We start from the raw sequence: 19,829 nt of genomic DNA on the forward strand, positions 1-19,829 counted from the left end.
ACAATGTGAAGAGTAGGATTGTGCCAACCTATATAGCAGGGATGCCACGGGACTTCTGGGTTCCATGCCTCGAGGGTCCCACCTTATCTCAAGAACCACCCTCACACCTTGATGTGAAAAGTGTGGGAAGCTATGAAGGGAGAAGATGGCCTTAGGTGCCAGCTGGCAGAATCGATGAAATCGCTTTTGTACGTACCCTGTTTTCCCGAAAATAAGACAGTGTCTTATATTAATTTTTGCTCCCAAAGATGCACGAGGTCTTATTTTCAGGGGATGTCTTATTTTTCCATGAAGAAGAATATGGTACACATTTATTGTCTAATTGTGAGTCAGCCAGACTCCATCAGGGCAGAGCAAGCAGCAGCAGGCGGCAGCTTGTCCTGGCGGTGGCACGGGCTCTCTGATTTAAAGAGACCTCGCACTGCCTGAACAGCTCCGGCTGCGCTGCAGCCCATCAGTGAGCTGCACGGCGGCACCTGCCGCTACGGTCCAGAGGCGTCAGACACCTTACTGTAGCTTCTGGGGCCTTATATTCTGGGAGGCCTTATGTTCGGGGGAGCTCTTATTTTGGGGGGTGCCTTATATTACAGCGAGAGGCAAAACTGCAAGTAGGTCTTATTTTGGGGGGATGTCTTACTTTCGGGAAACAGGGTAGAAGTTAGTCTCCCCAGCTAAAACCAAGAGCTGCGTGCCCGGCTGCTATCGGAGGAAAGAGCGTGAGCAGTTTTTTGTCACCAGGTTAAAAAAAAAAAGTAGGAGATTTGGTTTTGGTGTCTTTAATACAAATGTCAACTGATTTGGACAGGTGGCGCAAAGAAGGCATGGGCCAGTGGCAGAAGAGATACACCTGATATGTGAGGAGCAGGAGGACTGGGGAGCTTAAGCAACACTGGGAAAGCAGGGCCAGGCTTTACAGGAGATGCCAAGAGAGCAGGACATTTCTTACAATATCTTTAGCTGATAAATATCAGCTAGCATATCAATTAACTGGTTGAAGCGGGGGGGGGGGGGGCGCAGAGCAGAGCAAGACCAACTTCAACAGAATGCTTACGTGCCAGAGACCCCAGTTCAGCAAGAGTGCGTGCTGCTGGCTCAGCAGAGCGTCCTCTGAACAATCCCTTTCTTTGTCGTTGCCGGTGACCTGATTTTTGCTACTGTCACTTTCCCAGAGCCCATCTGGAAAACCTGAAATAAATACAAAGCAGCCAACACATCCGCTTGTCTCTTGTTTGCAAGGAAGCCGCCTCTCCTTGCCCTTCGGCCCAAAAGGCAGAAGGATTCAAACATGCCGGGTGGGGTGGCCTTAAAAGCTGCAGTCCACAGAATACCGTCGCGTGTCTGCACAAGCCAACTGGGCCTTCACTTATCCGACTTCCCGTCCTCCTTTTTCTTGTCCTGGCACTTGTCATTGGGGTCGTCCTGGATGATCTCCACCTCCAAGCGCCCAATGTAGAGGGAGATGGCGCACAGCCAGAACAGTGCCACAGTGGTGACTGCGGCACAGTTCAGGAGAGCCGTGGAAAAGGACAGCATCATGGTGCGACGGAGGAGGAAGAGGCTGACGAGGTAGGAGGCGCTGCCGTACGAGACGCAGATTCCACCCAGGATGAAGAAACCTGCAAGGAGATACAAAAGTCAGCATAGGGGCAGTACAAAGCAGTGAATATGCCTGCCTATACAACTCAACAGCCTTCTACTGAAACAAAAAAAACCTATGCGTGTCTAGATGGGCTTATACTGGAGGGGAGAAATCCCTTATTAATTCTTATGTACAGTGGTACCTCGGGTTAAGAACTTAATTCGTTCTGGAGGTCCATTTTTAACCTGAAACTGTTCTTAACCTGAGGTACCACTTTAGCTAATGGGGCCTCCTGCCGCCGCCGCGCAATTTCTGTTCTCATCCTGAAGCAAAGTTCTTAACCCAAGGTACTATTTCTGGGTTAGCGTAGTCTGTAACCTGAGGTTACCACTGTATTCTTTATAAATTCACACCTTCAAGCTGACATTAAAAAGGTAACATGAAATTTTATTAGACCGACTAAGTTTGAGCTAGGAGCACACATGCCTTCAAGACGAGCCAAGCTATTCATGGGCTGAAAAAACAAACCATTGGTGAAAAGTTCTACATGACTCTAAAGCCTGCATAGGTCTCTTTTAATCTTGCCTACCTCCTGTCTCTGAATTAATATGGTTACCCATCCCTACTGAGTTTCTCTATTCACCAGAAGTGGCACAGGCTCAGAAAAGAAAGTATTTAATTTGTTCCTCTAAATCTGGAGGTTATTTGATACACAAAGAGACCCACTCCAAGTCTCCTGCTGTAGTGGTGGAGGGCAAGATCCCATTGGGACAGGGAATCTGGTGTGAAAAGCCTGGGGAGGTGAAAGGGATTCAGTTGGAATGTTTGACATGCACACTGTCTTGCAGAGGTAATATCCTATTTCCAGCATGATGAACCCAAAAAAGAAACCATGCCTACTCCACTGGCTCCTCAAAGATAAAAACTTGATCATAATTATTCCTCACCACCACCCCTTCATACCTGTACAACTATGTCATTTCTCAAAACCACAAATGCTGTTTATAAACCAGGAACACCAACACAACTAATTGTAGCTCAGTTTCAAGTATGAGGATCCACTGCCCCACTGTGGCATAAATGAGAAACACTGTTTTGGAACCAGTTGACAGATTTAAGACTCAGCAGTGACTAAATCCTTTTCAGGCAGCCCTCAATATCCCAACAATACAGTGGTACCTCAGGTTAAGTACCGTATTTTTTGCTCTATAAGACTCACTTTTTCCCTCCTAAAAAGTAAGGGGAAATGTGTGTGCGTCTTATGGAGCGAATGCAGGCTGTGCAGCTATCCCAGAAGCCAGAACAGCAAGAGGGATTGCTTCTTTCACTGCGCAGCGATCCCTCTTGCTGTTCTGGCTTCTGAGATTCAGAATATTTTTTTTCTTGTTTTCCTCCTCCAAAAACTAGGTGCGTCTTGTGGTCTGGTGTGTCTTATAGAGCAAAAAATACGGTACTTAATCCGGAGATCCATTCTTAACCTGAAGCACCACTTTAGCTAATGGGGCCTCCTGCTGCTGCCACACCGCTGGAGCAAGATTTCTGTTCTCATCCTGAAGCAAAGTTCTTAACCTGAAGCACTATTTCTGGGTTAGCAGAGTCTGTATCCTGAAGCGTATGTAACCTGAAGCGTATGTAACACGAGGTACCACTGTATTGACTTTGCTGTGTAACTGCTACTCTCTCCCCCACCCACCCCACACATATATAGTGTCTGAGAGAGTGGGATCTTTACCAAAGCTGGTGCAATTCAAGAGGATGCTGTACCTAAAACTGGTTTTCTACTTGTGCGCCTAATTTCTGCATTGCATATAGAAGAGGATACGTTAAAACAAACTTGTCCATAGTTGCAGATTGCCCCCTTCACTGTGCAGCCACAGGGAATGCTGGACACATGACAAGTCTTTACTCTTTTTGCCTTCTCAGAGCCCATCCAGCGACCTCTCTCTCCTGACTGCATTGAGGTGAAAGAGGTGACAATACTGTAAAGAAACCCGGTATCTGGAGAAAAGCCAATTAACAAAATGCAGCTTATCCGCAGGACTATGGCTTGTTTTTAGGAAAAGCTATTTGCATTTGGAAGATGGCGGAATTATGCAAGCTCACAGGTCACTGCAATCTGCATAATTATCAGTGTGCTGAATTTCCTTTAAAATGGGGAAGGAGGGGCGAGGGAGGGAGAACCACTTTAAGGGGCCAAGTGTATGTTCTGGTGCCCTAGCCTCTGGGGAAAGGAACAAGTGCTACTCTTTGCAGCATCAGTCTTGACTGCTAGCCTGGCTGCAAGTCTGGTGTGCTGGGGGGGGCAAGTAAATGGGGAAAGAATTGAGATATTGTTATCCAGTTGGGTAGGTGGACATACAAAAATGGAGCGAAGAGGACAGAGAAGCACCTGCTGGCACAGCCTGGTGCTTAGGGAGCAGAAGGCCAGAATCTCACAAAGGACTTCTGCTGGGCCCCTGTAATGTAGATTTCTTATAAGCAAGCAAGAATGCCGTTCAGAGTAGGGAAACTTGTGACCTCCAGGTGTCATTGGGCTCCAGCCCCCATCAGCTAGTGTGGTGACTGGGAGTGGCCGCCGGGACCACATAACACCAGTCCAGAGAGAACTGCATTGGCTCCCAGTACGTTTCCGAGCCCAATTCAAAGTGTTGGTGCTGACCTTGAAAGCCCTAAACAGCCTCAGTCCTGTATACCTGAAGGAGCATCTCCACCCCCATCGTTCAGCCCGGACACTGAGATCCAGCGCTGAAGGCCTTCTGGCAGTTCCTTCATTGCGAGAAGTGAGGTTACAGGGAACCAGACAGAGGGCCTTCTCGGTAGTGGCGCCCGCCCTGTGGAACACCCTCCCATCAGATGTCAAGGAAATAAGCAGCTATCTTATCTTTAAAAGACACCTGAGGGCAGCCCTGTTTAGGGAAGTTTTTAATATTTAGTGTTGTATTGTTTTTAACACTCAATTGGGAGCCGCCCAGAGTGGCTGGGGAAACTCAGCCAGATGGACGGGGTATTAATAATAATAATAATAATAATAATAATAATAGTAATAATATCATCATCAATGGTCAACTGTTATAGTCGCAGTCCAGCAATGCTGGAAGGGCGACAGGTTCCCCAGTCCTGATGCAGTCAAACCCTGCCTCCTCTTGTCTCCTTCCCTGCTTTATTTCACAGACTTCAGGGCACATCAATTTCAACTTTCCGTTTTATTCAGGCATAAAGAGTTCAAGTCGCCCATTTCATAGAACAAACCCTCTGCTTCTCCTTCCTCTCTGCACACCTGCTACCCCTTCCTGGGCATTCCATGTGGGCAAAGGGAATACACCTGCAACTCGGTGGATCCTCAGCCTCTAACTGCCACTGCTGGCCTTGAGCTTTTAAAGTCGGCTACTTCTCCCCACCCAGCTTTTTCCTAGGGACAAGCAAACTGTCCAAGGTCGCTGAAACAGTCCCTGTCTGACTTTCAAGGCTGTAGAATCGTTTGCTCTTCTGGGTGCCGTTTACAGAAGATGACATCACAAGAGCTATTAGTGTCTGAAATGTCAATTGAGACTTATTAAGGTTCCTCTTGTCTTTTGACTCACTTATTCAGAGAAGCTCTTTCTGGCTCTAACCATCAATTAGCTCTTCCAAATGTTGGAAGAATGACTGCCCCAGTCGTAGACAGTACAGTGTCTACAGACAAATGTTGCACAAGGTGCATCTCAAGTAGGTTCCCCCTCGGACAACCCAGCTCTCCGTAAGTCATTTGCTACACAGCAACAGCCTAGAAGAACAACCCGCTCTTTTCCGGTTTGCAAAGTCTTCTCAATCCAGTCACTTTAAAGCCATTTTGACTCCCCACCTGCAGCCGGGCAAATAAACAGGTCTGTTTTGCAAATGGGCAAAACAGGCTGTGATGCCAGTGTCCACTTCCTGAGCTCCAGGGTTACAGCTGCGGTGTGTCACCAGCGATATACCGGGACGTTGAAAAAAGCTGTGTTGGCCCCAGCCGGTGGGATGCCAGGTGAAACTGCTGCAGCTCTCGTTGTGGGAGCTGAGGCACTTTCACCCCAGTGCCTCGTGGGCTGCGGCGGGTGGGGGGCTCCGTAAAATTGCTTGACAGCAGCACGCTCCTCAGCCATGCAGTTTAAAGAAGCGGAGGAAGGAACAAGCTGAAAGGGCACCCCACCGATTCAGCTTGATTCTCCCTATGTCGGGGCTGAGTGCGATGGTGGTTTCACCAGCGGTATATTGTTGGTGAAGCTGCCACAGCTTGAGTCCCTCTGCCTCTAGCTCCCAGCTAGTTTGTTTCTCCCTCAGCATGCTGGGGGCAAAGGGACTCGAGTGATACAGTGGGATGCGGTGATACAGTGGTACCTCAGGTTAAGTACTTAATTCGTTCCAGAGGTCCGTACTTAACCTGAAACTGTTCTTAACCTGAAGCACCACTTTAGCTAATGGGGCCTGCTGCTGCTGCCGTGCCGCTGGAGCACGATTTCTGTTCTCAACCTGAAGCAAAGTACTTAACTCGAGGTAATATTTCTGGGTTAGCGGAGTCTGTAACCTGAAGCGTATGTAACCTGAGGTACCACTGTAGTTTCACCAGCAATATACTGCTGAGTGAAGCTATCATTGCGGCATGCCCCCATATACTGGTCCTGGGCAATATATCGATATATCACCCAGGCCTACTCTCCTGCTACATATGCAAACTATACAGCTTGTGGTTGCGTCCTTTGTCTGAAGAGAAGAGGGGCAGAAGACCAGAGGCTAGGTACCTTCTATTTCATCAGTTGTATTGGAAGACCTTGACCAAGTCTCAGAAAATGACCCATGGGGATCCACCCTTAGTGTTAGAGCCAGTGTGGTGTAGTGGTTAAGAGCGGTGGTCTCGTAATCTGGTGAACCGGGTTCGCGTCTCCGCTCCTCCACATGCAGCTGCTGGGTGACCTTGGGCTAGTCACACTTCTCTGAAGTCTCTCAGCCCCACTCACCTCACAGAGTGTTTGTTGTGGGGGAGGAAGGGAAAGGAGAATGTTAGCCGCTTTGAGACTCCTTCAGGTAGTGATAAAGTGGGATGTCAAATCCAAACTCTTCTTCTTAATTATCCTTACCACGGCCCTGAAAGGCAGGCCTCTAATTTATTCTCATATTACCAGTGATCAGTGTTAGAAACTCAGACATATAATCTAATCGCCAAATGGCACTTTAAACCTGGGCTGCAGTCACCATAATGGAATATCGAGGTTATGTTCCCTCCCCTCCACTCCATGGTATAATGATATTAGTCTTATTCTGATTCTTATACCACTTTATATCATAGAATCATAGAATCATAGAGTTGGAAGAGACCACAAGGGCCATCGAGTCCAACCCCCTGCCAAGCAGGAAACACCATCAGAGCACTCGTGACATATGGTTGTCAAGCCTCTGCTGAAAGACCTCCAAAGAAGGAGACTCCACCACACTCCTTGGCAGCAAATTCCACTGTCTAACAGCTCTTACTGTCAGGAAGTTCTTCCTAATGTTTAGGTGGAATCTTCTTTCTTCTAGTTTGGATCCATTGCTCTGTGTCCGCTTCTCTGGAGCAGCAGAAAACAACCTTTCTCCCTCCTCTATATGACATCCTTTTGTATATTTGAACATGGCTATCATATCACCCCTTAACCTCCTCTTCTCCAGGCTAAACATGCCCAGCTCCCTTAGCCGTTCCTCATAAGGCATCGTTTCCAGGCCTTTGACCATTTTGGTTGCCCTCCTGGACACGTTCCAGTTTGTCAGTGTCCTTCTTGAACTGTGGCGCCCAGAACTGGACACAGTACTCCAGGTGAGGTCTGACCAGAGCAGAATACAGTGGCACTATTACTTCCCTTGATCTAGATGCTATACTCCTATTGATGCAGCCCAGAATTGCATTGGTTTTTTTAGCTGCCGCGTCACACTGTTGGCTCATGTCAAGTTTGTGGTCAACCAAGACTCCTAGATCCTTTTCACATGTAGTGCTTTCAAGCCAGGTGTCACCCATCTTGTATTTGTGCCTCTCATTTTTTTTGCCCAAGTGCAATACTTTACATTTCTCCCTGTTAAAGTTCATCTTGTTTGTTTTGGCCCAGTTCTCTATTTTAAAGAACAAATCTCCAAGTGGTTTACAACACATTAAAACATCAAATAAAACAACACAGAATAAAATGAATTCAAGCTACAAGGGAAATATTTCAGATCTTTCTCTCCGTGACATTTTGCTTTCCTCAGTGGCCAACCTGGCATCCACAAATCTCCATGTGGTCCCAAATGGATCTACGCTAATCATAAAATGTGCCTGGCTAATTTCGCACACTGCCAGTGATGTTTGAAAAATGAATTGAATTAGAAAAGTGTCCTGTGCAAATTGGGGAAATTTTCCGATACCCTTGACTGGAGAGTGATGTAATTCAGCATATATCACCTGTATTTAGTAAACAAGGCTAAAAGCGTTCAAACCGTCAAGCTTGCCTAATACTGTGGTTACAGTGGGCATCCGTTTGTTGTTACTAACCATCCTATGAATCAACATTTTTTCCGCTCCACATCACTGCACACTGCAGATGAGGCAATTGTATGGCCTGTATGAACCCACGATGCAAGTTTCTGATCCAAAGGATAAATGAATCAGAGCCATGTAAGCTGACTTTGTGGCTTCTCACTTCTCCCTAAGGAAAGGGTGTTGGCCTGTTGACACAGGTAACCCCTTCTATGATTGTTATCCTCTTAGAAGAATGATGCCAACAACATTTTGATGGAATGATTCCTTTATCTATGGCAGCAAACTAAGATCTGCCAATATCCTGTCACCCCACCCTGAGTATCGACTTGCTTGTTACCTACCATAAGCTGCTTCGCGCCCCATGTCGCTCTGAACGTAAGAAATCACTCCAACGCCAGTAGCCAGCAAGCCATTCCGAAACCAGGAGAGGAACCCTGGAGGGAAAGGAGGAAGGGAATAAGAACCATTTCCTCTGTGTTGAAGCAGACATGGTTTCATCAGATTAAATCAACACATATTAATAATGCTAATAGTACACCCTACACATATCTACTTAGAAGTAAGCCCCACTGAGACATATTCCCAGGTAAGCCTGTAAAATATGATAGTCCAGTGCTACTGTTAATAAACATAACTGTCACCTTACTTTACAGAATTGGTTGTTACAAGGATTAACTAGGACAATACAGTGGTACCTTGGTTCCCGAACTCAATCTGTTCTGGAAGTCCGTTCGATTTCCAAAACGTTCACAAACCAATGTGTGGCTTCTGATTGGCCCGGAAACAATGCCGACAGCCAAAACGGACGTTCGGCTTCCAAAAAACGTTTCGCAAACCGGAACACATACTTCCGGGTTTGCGGCATTTGGGAGCTGACTTGTTTGGGAGCCAAGCCGTTCAGGAACCAAGGTACCACTGTATTCATGAAGCGTTCTGAACACTCAAAAACAGATAGAAAAGTGCTGCTGTTGTTTCAGTTCTGAGTATCTTTAAATGTTCTTAGCTGTTAACGCTTTAGTTGGTTTTTATGTTATTCTTCGTGATATTGTTTGTAAGGATGACTTGAGACCATTGTGCCACAGCTTGCCTGGCTCCTCCCTCTCTGCCCACTGAGAGGGAAGAGGGAGGGAGGAGCAGGCACTTCGGTGGGCAGCTCCCCACTGCAAGCAACTGCGGGAGCAAGGTGGGTTGAAAGGCAGTGGAAACAGCCATGGTGATTTAATGAGCATTCACGTTTCAAAGGAAGGCTTTGTTTGTTCCTACTCCATGTGTGCCACCCCTCGATGCCAACAATGCCAGGGTGGTTTACAGCAGAAGAAAAGTGGGTTAAGAAAGAAGAGCCCGATGAGCTGCCAAACACCGAGCAGTAGTCCAGTTTGGGTGTTTCCTCTACAACAGCAACCATCACCACTCAAGAATCATATTGAACATTATTCTCTTGGAGCGAATTGGTTTTATTGAAGAATTTTTAATGGTATGTTAGAATATTACTTAAACCACTCTGAAAGGTCTGGCTGAAAAGTGGCATATAAACATCTTAAATACTTGAAAGAATGCAAGATTAAAGGTAAAAGGTACCCCTGACCATTAGGTCCAGTCGTGACCAACTCTGGGGTTGCGGCGCTCATCTCGCTTTACTGGCCGAGGGAGCAGGAGTACAGCTTCCGGGTCATGTGGCCAGCATGACTAAGCCGCTTCTGGAGGCGAACCAGAGCAGCGCACGGAAACGCCCTTTACCTTCCCGCCGGAGTGGTACCTATTTATTTACCTGCACTTGACGTGCTTTCTAACTGCTAGGTTGGCAGGAGCAGGGACCAAGCAATGGGAGCTCACCCCATTGCGGGGATTCGAACCGCCAACCTTCTGATTGGCAAGTCCTAGGCTCTGTGGTTTAACCCACAGCACCACCCAGGTCCCAATGCAAGATTACAGCATCAACAAAATCTGAAGCTGTAGCTAGAAACAGCATAATGATAAAAGTACTTAAATACCCTGAACAATACTGTAATGAAGTCTTAGCTATGGGGCAGGCAAAGAAACAAACCACCAAACAGGTGCCAGTGGAAGGCCCCAGGTTCAGTCCTGAGACCTACAATTAAAAGGGTGAAGAAGCAGGTGGTGCAGAGAGATCCCTTGGCGAGAAGGTGCCATTCAAGAAAACTGACCATTCAGAGCTACAACAGCCAATGGTCTAAGCCAGGAAAAGGCACGTCCTATGTACTGAAAGGGTAAGGGTTGGTGGGAGTTAGTCCTACAATGTCTGAAAGACCACAGGTTCTGCATCCCTGTTCTAAATCATGTTCCACATAAGAGGATCTTTGATATTTAGTTAAAATCACTAGGCAATGCTTCAATTGACTGTTTTGCCTAGTACTGTACATAAAATCAGTCACGAACTTTGCTGATATAAAGCTAGCTATGCTTCTCTTCACAAATGATGTCTGACTAAAGAAGATAATGCAGACCTCCAGATGTTGTTCCAACTACAACTCCCATCAGCGCTGACCACTGTCCATGCTGGCTGTGGACCAACATTTGAAGGGCCACAGGTACCCCACACCTGGCATGAAACAGACTGAGGTAACACCAAAGTTTAATGTTTTCAAAAGTGGGGATTAGCCATTGCTGCTGCTTCCTAGAATCCTACTTATAGGTTGACACCTGATCTAGCCTGCAGTCTTGCATCTTCTGACTAAGTCTATACGCAGACCTCAACGTACAGTGTACAGTGGTACCTCGGGTTAAGTACTTAATTCGTTCCGGAGTTCCGTTCTTAACCTGAAACTGTTCTTAACCTGAAGCACCACTTTAGCTAATGGGCCCCCCCGCTGCCACCGCACCGCCGGAGCACGATTTCTGTTCTCATCCTGAAGCAAACTTCTTAACCCGAGGTACTATTTCTGGCTTAGCGGAGTCTGTAACCTGAAGCATATGTAACACAAGATACCACTGTAATGTGCTGTTTGTGGGGCTACCTTTTGAAGACTACCTTCCAACCAGCAGTTTGGAAACTGCTGTTAGGACAGAATTGTTTCTACAGGGAGGCGGGCGTTTCTGATCCCTTTCAACTCTGCATTGTGCACCACCTACCCCAGGCATAGACAAAGTCTGGCCCTCCAGATGTTTGGGACTACAATTCCCATCATCCCTAGCTAACAGGACCAGTAGTCAGGGATGATGGGAACTGTAGTCCCAAACATCTGGAGGGCCGGAGTTTGCCTATACCTGACGAAGAGCTCTGCCGAACTCTTAACCTTGCACATTGATAAAGGTACTGCCTAATAGCATATATATACATATAATATTGTTGGGGGATATTAAAGTTAAACATGCAATGTAAAATATCTAACATAAGGAGTTATTTTTAAAAGCAGGCTCCTAAGAGGTGACCCTTGGCCCACATTAAGCCTCCCTGTTCCCGCCCTGGAACGTCTTTATCGGTCTACTTCCTGCAACAGACCTTGAGCCCCGCCCCTTCAGAAGCCCCGCCCACGTCGGCCCTCCGCAGGCCCCGCCCCTCCCCGCGCGCGCCTCAGCCCCCCCACCCGCCGCCCCTCCCTCACCGGTCTCGTGAGCTTTCCTGAGGAGCCAGGCGTCTGCCTTGTCCAGCTCCGAGACGACGGGAGGTCCCGGGCCCCGCCCAGAGCTGGGCCTCGCCGCCCTCCCTTTCCACGGCCAGGCCTCTCCCCTCAACAGGCCGCCGGCCCCTCTCGCCCGCGCCATGGCCCGGCTCCACCAGCCCCCGCTCAGCGCCATGGCGGCGGCCTCGGGAAAGGCTCAAGACTAAGGAGCCGGTGTGCGGAGAGACCGCCCCTGTCAGGCGCGGAAGGCGGGGCTGGTGCTGATAGGCCGCGTGGGCTGCCGCTCCTCGGCAGCACCGCCCCTCCGCCGGGAGATTTCGAGAGGGATTGGCCGAGGCGCATGTCGTTGTGAAGTGAGGCGGATACGTTGCTTATCAGGATAGGTCCTTCGTGATTCTACGGGGTACCTTCATCCTTCTGATTGGTCTCCCGAGAGCATTCTGGGAGATGCAATCGCTTTCCTCAGCTCTGGGCTGCCCCGTTGCATGCTGGGGATTGTAGTCTCTACCTCAGGAGAGCCAAGTACAGTACGTTACACTGTACAGAGAGAGAAAAGCGGTTGAGTGACAGAAAACGTCTCCATGGTTCCAGTTTTAGGACCGAGGAAAGCTTCGCTTGTGTGACTGACGAGCGGAAGGAAGGAAAAAGACGTTTTAAGTTCAAAGCTCCGCTCAATCTGCCATATGAAAATTTGAACAGTGAGCTAAGAGTTCAGGCCTGTCATAAACTGCTCGCTTCCAGCTCCGAGACCCATGTTCAGTGTGGACCATCTTACAGTGATATGACAGGGCTGCCATAAACCACAAAGATAATATCTGTAGTATTGGACCGCACTGCAGGGTTGTCATAAACCCTACTAGGCTCCCAGTGCCCCATTTCTCCTGAGCCATGGACACCAACGCCCTCAACTCTCTGCAATTTATTTATGACAGGAAGTGTTAGCAGGTGAGCATTCGCTTGAGGTCACCAGTCTGTGTGGCAAATATTGCCCTGCTTGGAGTAAAACCTCAAGTGTACCATATACAGTGGTACCTCAGATTACAGATGCTTCAGGTTACAGACTCCGCTAACCCAGAAATAGTACCTCGGGTTAAGAACTTTGCTTCAGGATGAGAACAGAAATCGCGCGGTGGCAGTGGGAGGCCCCATTAGCTAAAGTGGTGCTTCAGGTTAAGAACAGATTCAGGTTAAGAACCGACCTCCAGAACGAATTAAATTCTTAACCCGAGGTACCACTGTAGATGTATTTGGGCTCCATTCAAAGGCCCCACTTCCTCCTTAACACCAAATACCTTTTTTGCTCCCCGTTTCCTGTCCCTCCAGAGAGCCAGGGTCCCTTTCTCTTCTACATTGGGGAAGAAAACCTAAATTGTGTCTCCATTAAAAAATAATAAATCATAGAGTTTCAAATATAAAAGGTAAAGGTACCCAGGCCCGTACGGGCCAGTCTTGACAGACTCTAGGGTTGTGCGCCCATCTCACTCAAGAGGCCGGGGGCCACCGCTGTCCGGAGACACTTCCGGGTCATGTGGCCAGCGTGACATCGCTGCTCTGGCGAGCCAGAGCCGCACACGGAAACGCCGTTTACCTTCCCGCTAGTAAGCGGTCCCTATTTATCTACTTGCACCCGGGGGTGCTTTCGAACTGCTAGGTTGGCAGGCGCTGGGACCGAACAACGGGAGCGCACCCCACCGCGGGGATTCGAACCGCCGACCTTTCGATCGGCAAGCCCTAGGCGCTGAGGCTTTTACCCACAGCGCCACCCGCGTCAGGGCAGTTTCAAATATAAATGGTACCAATTTGCAGAGTTTCACACATTATTTTTACAGGTGCCCCACTTCCCGAAATGGCAAGAGGTTTCAGGGGTGCTGCTTTCCTGGAAGGAGAGATCACTGGATGCTTATGTGAGTTTGCAATGTTTGTATTTATGCACAATTATACAAGATGAGCACAGGAAGAGGCAAACAGCACAGTGTTCTTTCCCACAGTAAATTTACTACCTCACAATCAAATTCCTTGGATCCAGCACTCCCCAAGATATAATCACCCAACTTGCGAGAAGTGAGGTTACAGGGAACCAGGCAGAGGGCCTTCTCGGTAGTGGTGCCCACCCTGTGGAACACCCTCCCTTCAAGGCAATAAGCAACTATCTTACTTTTAAAAGACATCTGAAGGCAGCCCTGTTTAGGGAAGTTTTTAATGTTTAATGCTGTATTGTGTTTTTAATATTCAGTTGGGAGCCGCCCAGAGTGGCTGGGGAAAACCCAGCCAGATGGGAGGAGTATAAATAATAAATTATTAATATTATTTCTTTTCCTTCTTTTTCTCTCTGTGTCTCTCTGCCTCTCCCAAAATGCTTCTGTTGTCCTCTGCACACACAGATCTTGAGCCTCACCCATAGGTGCTGGATAGGGGTGAAGCAGTCAGAAAAGGCATGTGTAATCTCTTTTGAAATGATTTTCATATTCCCACGATTTCTATTAAACTAGAGCCTGCCCTATCATTTGGCCGAGTGAGGCAACTGCTTCAGGTGGCAGGTGCTGCGGGTGGGAGTAAAGCAGGGGCAGCCCCTCCAGCTCTTCCTGTCAGTTGGAGGGCAGCTTTGTGTGCCATATGCCTTCCTCTGCACTCACTAAGTTAGCCTGCTGCCCTTGGATGCAGTGAAGAATGCTGACCCATTGCCAGAGCTGAAGTCAGATTTAACTGCCAGAATATATACATGGGAATGGGGTGAGGGGTGGGGATCTTATAGGCAGTGCTTTGTTTCTGCAAAAAACAGGTGCCAGTACTCTCTGGGCACAAATTTTCCCTGAGGCCAGGAGAAACAATTACATGTTAAACAAATGCATGTTCTACTGAAACTTCATTATGATCTTGGTATATAGTTATTACATGGTGCATGATAATGACATGCGGCAATACCACAACTTTTTCTGCACTCTCAGTACCTGACTCTGCATGCTTATTTTCACCACAGGGTCATACCATCTGACATTCTGCTGGGACACAGGCTTGCACCTCCTACCTCAATTCTGGGAAGTATTTGCGCAGCTTAGAGAAGGAGGCATGATGCTTTGAGGGGGTCCAAGAGCCATCCTGCCACCTTCCTAAAGCCCTCCCAGCTTTGGAAACGAGGCAGCAGGGCTCCAGGATCCTGTCAGAGCCTTACGCCTCCTTCCCTAAGCTCAGAAAAACGTTTGCCCAGCTTAGGGAAGGAGGCGCAATGTTCTGACAGGTCCGAGAGCCTCCCTGTCTCCTCCCCCCCAAAAAAGGTGGTGGAACTGTGTTCTGGCATGTTCAGCACTGCTAATAACCTGCTTCAAACATCAAAATGTATTGGGCTGGGTCCAGATATCAATTCTAGCCCATAACGCTCTTTTACTAATCCTGGAAATCAGAGAGCAAATTCACCAACATTATGTTCCATGACATTTATAGTTAAATATAAATACTTCAATACACACACACACACACCAGCACTTGTTGGTTTATTTAATAAAATTTATATACCACTTTATTGTATTGACGCTTTGAAGGTGCTTACAAGAAATATTAAAATTATCGTAAACAACAGTTAAAAACAATAATTAAAATGAACTAAAAGATTAACAGTAAAATAAATTAAAATACATCAACATCTACATATCTAGGTAGGCTTGCCTATACAAAAACACAGGTGCTGAAATGTTGCCTTTACTATAACTACATAAATCTCAACAGAAAGTGATCTGACCATGACAAGGTGCTGTTGTCAATATCTCCCACTTTCAGAACACCCTCCTCCTGCCCAGTTGAGAAGAGCCCAGGACGGCAAACAAATAAAAATTAAAATATCCAAAAATACCCAATACAAATACCCCAATACAAATGCAGACTGGAAAATAGCTTATTGACAAGAGGGTCTTCAGGTAGGTCCCGAAAAGACAACAGACCCCCTAATTTTCACAGTGTTTCATTTTCCAGTGATACACATGCAGCAGTGCCATTTCAGGGTTTGGTGGGGGAGATTCCCATCTGAGTTTCAAGCTCTGCCATTTCGATATATTAACTACTGATTTAAAACAATGCATGTTGAAAGTATTTGTCTTGTTGCTTTTTAATGCCTTCTTTGACAGCCTCCTGTGTAAGAAACACAGAGATAGGAGCATTTGAGATATAATGATGTGAGAGTTGACTTAACACCCTAATTGGAAAACCAGTATTGATCCAGGGTTGTTAAAATTGTCTACCAAATGTCTAACTAGTATTGGTTGAGGTTTAATTTCTGGGTCATGGATATTGGTGGTTCTGGGGTATTTTTGTGTTTGGTTCTTTTAACTAGGGCTTTTTTCAGCCCTGGAACTCACTAGAACTCAGTTCTGATACCTCTCAGGTAGGCGCCATTGCCATTCTAAGAGAACAAGGGAGGTGTTCATGATGAGTTCCAGCACCTCTTTTTCTAGAAAAATAGCACTGCTTTTAACCCTTTTGAGAAATGATAAGTGGTAGAGTCCTTCGAATCTCTAAGCTCAGCCTTCCTCAGCCTGGTGCCCTCCAGATGTCTTGGACTACAAGTCCCATCAGCCTTGACCAGCACAACTGCAGAAGGCTGTCTCACACCTGTAGCCATATGCATTTTCAAACTGTTTGGGTTGTGGCTTGCTGTTGTGACACTGTTCTTGATTTCATTTCATTTTTTTCATTTTACTTTTAATTTGTATACCGCCTTTCTATATTAGTATACACAAGGCTGTTTACAAGCTGAAGGAACAACAAAATATACAACAAAGATCACACACACCTTATATCAATTTGATCCAATACAAAAAAGTAATCATAAAAATATATCTTTAAAATAAACAATTTATATCAAATAAAGTAACATTCAGTAGTCCATTACATATACAATAACATTATGTATCAGCAAATAATAATTAAACAGAAATTCACTCTCAACAATTACAATAAATAATTACTAAACTATAATCAGTAAAAGTAACAGCAATTCACAATGAATAAAATACCACAATACATACAAAACCTTGTAAAAGGATCAAGTTGAGAAACAAAGGCACACAACTTACAAAGTTATTTAAAAAAAATATTTCTGAACTCATCTTCTGTCATCTCAGATGTTTCTGCTTTTCTTAAAGTCACGGTCTGGGAAAGACTGGAGGGTGGGGCAAGGCAGGTGGGAAAAGCCATTGTCTGATGGTCAGCACAAAGTCTCTCACCCCTCATAATTCTTCCTTCAGAAACAGCTCCTTTATGAAGGAGACTCCTAGGGCTGGGGCGTCGGGCAAGGCGGGTGGGAAAAGCCTTTGACTGATGCCCAGCACAAAGTCTCTCCCCCCTCATAATTCTTCCTCTGAAAACACCTCCCATATGAAGGAGACTTCTAGGGCTGGGGCGTCGGGCAAGGCGGGTGGGAAAAGCCATTGCCTCATGGCCAGCACAGAGTCTTTCCCCCCTCACATTTCTTCCTCTCAGAACAGCTTCCTTATGAAGAATACTCCTAGAGGTGGGGCGTCGGGCAAGGCGGGTGGGAACAGCCATTGCCTGATTGCCAGCACAAAGTCTTTCTCCCCTCAATGGATGGTGACTTGCTGCCTTTTCGTCTACTGTTTCTTTCTCTGCTTTTTCTTCCTCTGCTGTTATGCTGTTCAGGCCCCGTAGCAACTCAAACGGCCTTTTCAAAGAGAGATCCAAACTGATCAGGTAATTTGCCAAATATCTGGCCCACTTTGCTGTGATATGGGACCTGGTGACCAGGAAGCTTCTGAACAGATCTGGATCTCCATCAAGTTCCAGAAGTTTTTGGATATCATTCTTAATCTTAGCCAATGCTGGCTCATGGTCATCATAAATCTCCAGTAATGTTTTGCCATCTTCCTCTGTTTCCCTCCATAGCAGATTTCTTCCTTGTCTATCTGCTTCCCTCCTCTGGCTTTCCTCAAGCTTTCTTCGGTATCGGGCATCATCCAAACATTGCAAAATCCAGCTCAGGCGGCAAGGCCAGCCGTTGGAAAGAACAACCCAGTCTATCACCTCTCTGATGTCAATTTTTTCCTCATATTTCCAAGGAGCCTTCGATTCCATCTTGGTGATGGACAAGATGGTCAGGACTGTGTTCACCACCCTCTTCAGTTGCGCAGAATTCCCTGGAATGTATTCATTATTCATCAGGTGCTTACAAATACTTAACTTTTCGCTACAGCTGGGGTCTTCTAAACCTACCACCGTGATCTTGATGTTGTTTTCTTCACAAGAGCATGCAGCTGGATTCTCATAATCCACCTTCAGGATCTCATTAAACAGCCTTAATTTGTCCTTGGGAGTCATATGCGGCAGGGAAAAGGGCAAGGACACAATTCGGTTTAAGTACAAGTAGCCATTTGTGTTTTTCTTTTCTTTCTGAATACAGTTCACAAGGATGCTTGGATCGGCAGCCAAGATGGAGATAAATGGGGCATCTTTGTTGGAAAGAAGTATGTTTATGGCATCCAGAACACTCACCACTTTGTCCTGAGTGCATCTGTCCAAATTGATGATCTTCAGGACCACCAGGATCTTTCGATTCTCTATCCATCCCAGGAACTGGAGGAAATTCGCTATGGTTTCCACTTCTTCTTTCACAAAGTTCATGAAGCCCATCTTGGCACTGAGGGTGTTTCTGTCAATTTCTATCTGAAGCTTCTTTTTCAGTGTGTAGTAGAACTTTGTCATTACGTGTATGAAAGGAGCGATAAACAGAATAGCCCCTACTAAAGCAGTGGATCCAAAGAGCGACTTTAAGTTATCATCCTTTATCAACATGCTAACTGCTAGTAAAATAAGAATCAAACCTATTATAATAGGAATGAAGAACTTCCCCCATCCTTTAAAAACCCATTTCCTTCTCTTAGTTTTTTTCAGAGATTGCCCATCAAGGATCATAAATGTTGTAAAAAGTGCTTTGTTTTTTCCTTCGATTCCATCAAGCAGCGCTGTAAGAATGCCAGCCCAGATGTGGTCACATCCCACATACTCCCAGGCATCGAAATGGATGAAGATGTACTGGGTACCTTTGTATTCTTCTGAACCAGAAGCAGGGTAACATAGAATCATATGCCAAATGAGTGAAAACAGGGAATACTTTCTTCCACCTTCCTCTCCCTCCGTGGGCATGTGGCCTGTAAAAGAAAGCAGAAGCACACCATTTATATTAATCTGTACCCGTTATTACTTAATATTGATTTCTCCTGGCCCCAGTTTATTCCACACTCCTTACATTTTGTCTCCTTATCTGGGCTTTCTTTTCCCATGGGAATTGGCGGTACTTACTTTCAATTTCATCTAAGAGTCTTCTTTTGTTTCTTCCCCATGGTGCATAGAATCCCACTGTCACTGGCGGGTCAATCTCTTGTAGAGTCTTTGCCAGGGCTTTGCAGTAAAGGGCTTCGTGGGTTTCAACTGTGCAATCACAATCCATTTTACAGGAAAGAAAGCAAAAAGATATTATTTTTTAAAAAACCAGGTGGATAGTAGCTGCAGTCAGCACCTCCTATTGCAACCACAGGCGTGAAATAAAGAGGCACGCCACAGGAGAAGTTAAAGGCAGGCTTGGGTGATAAGGGTTTTGCCTTTTAGCAAGCCCAAATTGTTGCACCCACATGCATGACAAGGATCTGAGAAGTGTGCTGCAGCAGCACAGGGTCAAACCATGTTGGCAAGAGGCAATCCCACCTCATACAACGCCTACCCATCCAATGCTCAGAGAAGAAGAGAAGAAGAAGAGTTTGGATTTGATATCCCGCCTTTCACTCCCCTTCAGGAGTCTCAAAGCAGCTAACATTCTCCTTTCCCTTCCTCCCCCACAACAAACACTCGGTGAGGTGAGTGGGGCTGAGAGACTTCAGAGAAGTTTGACTGGCCCAAGGTCACCCAGCAGCTGCATGTGGAGGAGCGGAGACGCGAACCCGGTTCCCCAGATTACGAGACTACCGCTCTTAACCACTACACCACACTGGCTCTCAGAGACTGAACCCAAACTGAGCAGTTTTCTACACCCTCTGACTGACCCAAAACACCATGCTGTGCACACCAGTAAGCACTGTGAGATGCACGTGAGGTGGAACTATAACCAATGTGGGCCCTTAGATGGCCTAACATAAGGCTGGAAAGCTCCAAATGTCAAGTCCACCATGGC

The 19,829-nt window shown here is 46.6% G+C and overlaps 3 protein-coding genes across 5 annotated transcripts in view; 1 reads left to right on the top strand and 2 right to left on the bottom strand.

Moving 5' to 3' along the window:
* Nucleotides 1-760: 760 nt before the first annotated feature.
* On the bottom strand, nt 761-11,889 carry TMEM160 (transmembrane protein 160). Its single transcript, XM_053401902.1, has 3 exons — nt 11,645-11,889; nt 8,423-8,515; nt 761-1,616 (listed from the first exon to the last, which is right to left on the bottom strand). Exons 1-3 carry the CDS (start codon nt 11,835-11,837, stop codon nt 1,360-1,362), a joined length of 543 nt encoding a protein of 180 aa, XP_053257877.1. The 5' UTR covers nt 11,838-11,889; the 3' UTR covers nt 761-1,359.
* Nucleotides 11,890-12,061: 172 nt separating this feature from the next.
* The window catches only part of EHD2 (EH domain containing 2), a 110,638-nt gene continuing 102,870 nt past the window's right edge, over nt 12,062-19,829 (top strand). For all 3 annotated transcript variants that reach the window (XM_053401889.1, XM_053401891.1, XM_053401890.1), the window contains exons 1-2: nt 12,062-12,607; nt 13,492-13,566. The gene's annotated coding sequence lies outside the window, so the exon portion shown is untranslated. The remainder of the gene's footprint in view (nt 12,608-13,491; nt 13,567-19,829) is intronic.
* LOC128418973 (NTPase KAP family P-loop domain-containing protein 1-like) lies at nt 16,730-19,112 on the bottom strand. The gene is made up of 2 exons (XM_053399190.1): nt 18,965-19,112; nt 16,730-18,813 (listed from the first exon to the last, which is right to left on the bottom strand). The coding sequence occupies exons 1-2, from the start codon at nt 19,110-19,112 to the stop codon at nt 16,730-16,732; spliced, it is 2,232 nt and encodes a 743-aa protein (XP_053255165.1).

The sequence above is a fragment of the Podarcis raffonei genome, chromosome 8 (assembly GCF_027172205.1).
Source record: "Podarcis raffonei isolate rPodRaf1 chromosome 8, rPodRaf1.pri, whole genome shotgun sequence".
Taxonomy (NCBI): domain Eukaryota; kingdom Metazoa; phylum Chordata; class Lepidosauria; order Squamata; family Lacertidae; genus Podarcis; species Podarcis raffonei.

What these genes read in the sequence shown, in the direction of transcription:
- TMEM160 (XM_053401902.1), bottom strand. Translation starts at nt 11,837, where the DNA reads ATGGCGCTGAGCGGGGGCTGGTGGAGCCGGGCCATGGCGCGGGCGAGA. An exon ending in CAGGAAAGCTCACGAGACCG is followed by an intron (nt 8,516 to 11,644) that starts GTGAGGGAGGGG and finishes CTTTCCCTCCAG; the next exon opens with GGTTCCTCTCCTGGTTTCGG. An exon ending in GGGGCGCGAAGCAGCTTATG is followed by an intron (nt 1,617 to 8,422) that starts GTAGGTAACAAG and finishes ATCTCCTTGCAG; the next exon opens with GTTTCTTCATCCTGGGTGGA.
- LOC128418973 (XM_053399190.1), bottom strand. Translation starts at nt 19,112, where the DNA reads ATGGATTGTGATTGCACAGTTGAAACCCACGAAGCCCTTTACTGCAAA. An exon ending in ACTCTTAGATGAAATTGAAA is followed by an intron (nt 18,814 to 18,964) that starts GTAAGTACCGCC and finishes TTTCTTTTACAG; the next exon opens with GCCACATGCCCACGGAGGGA.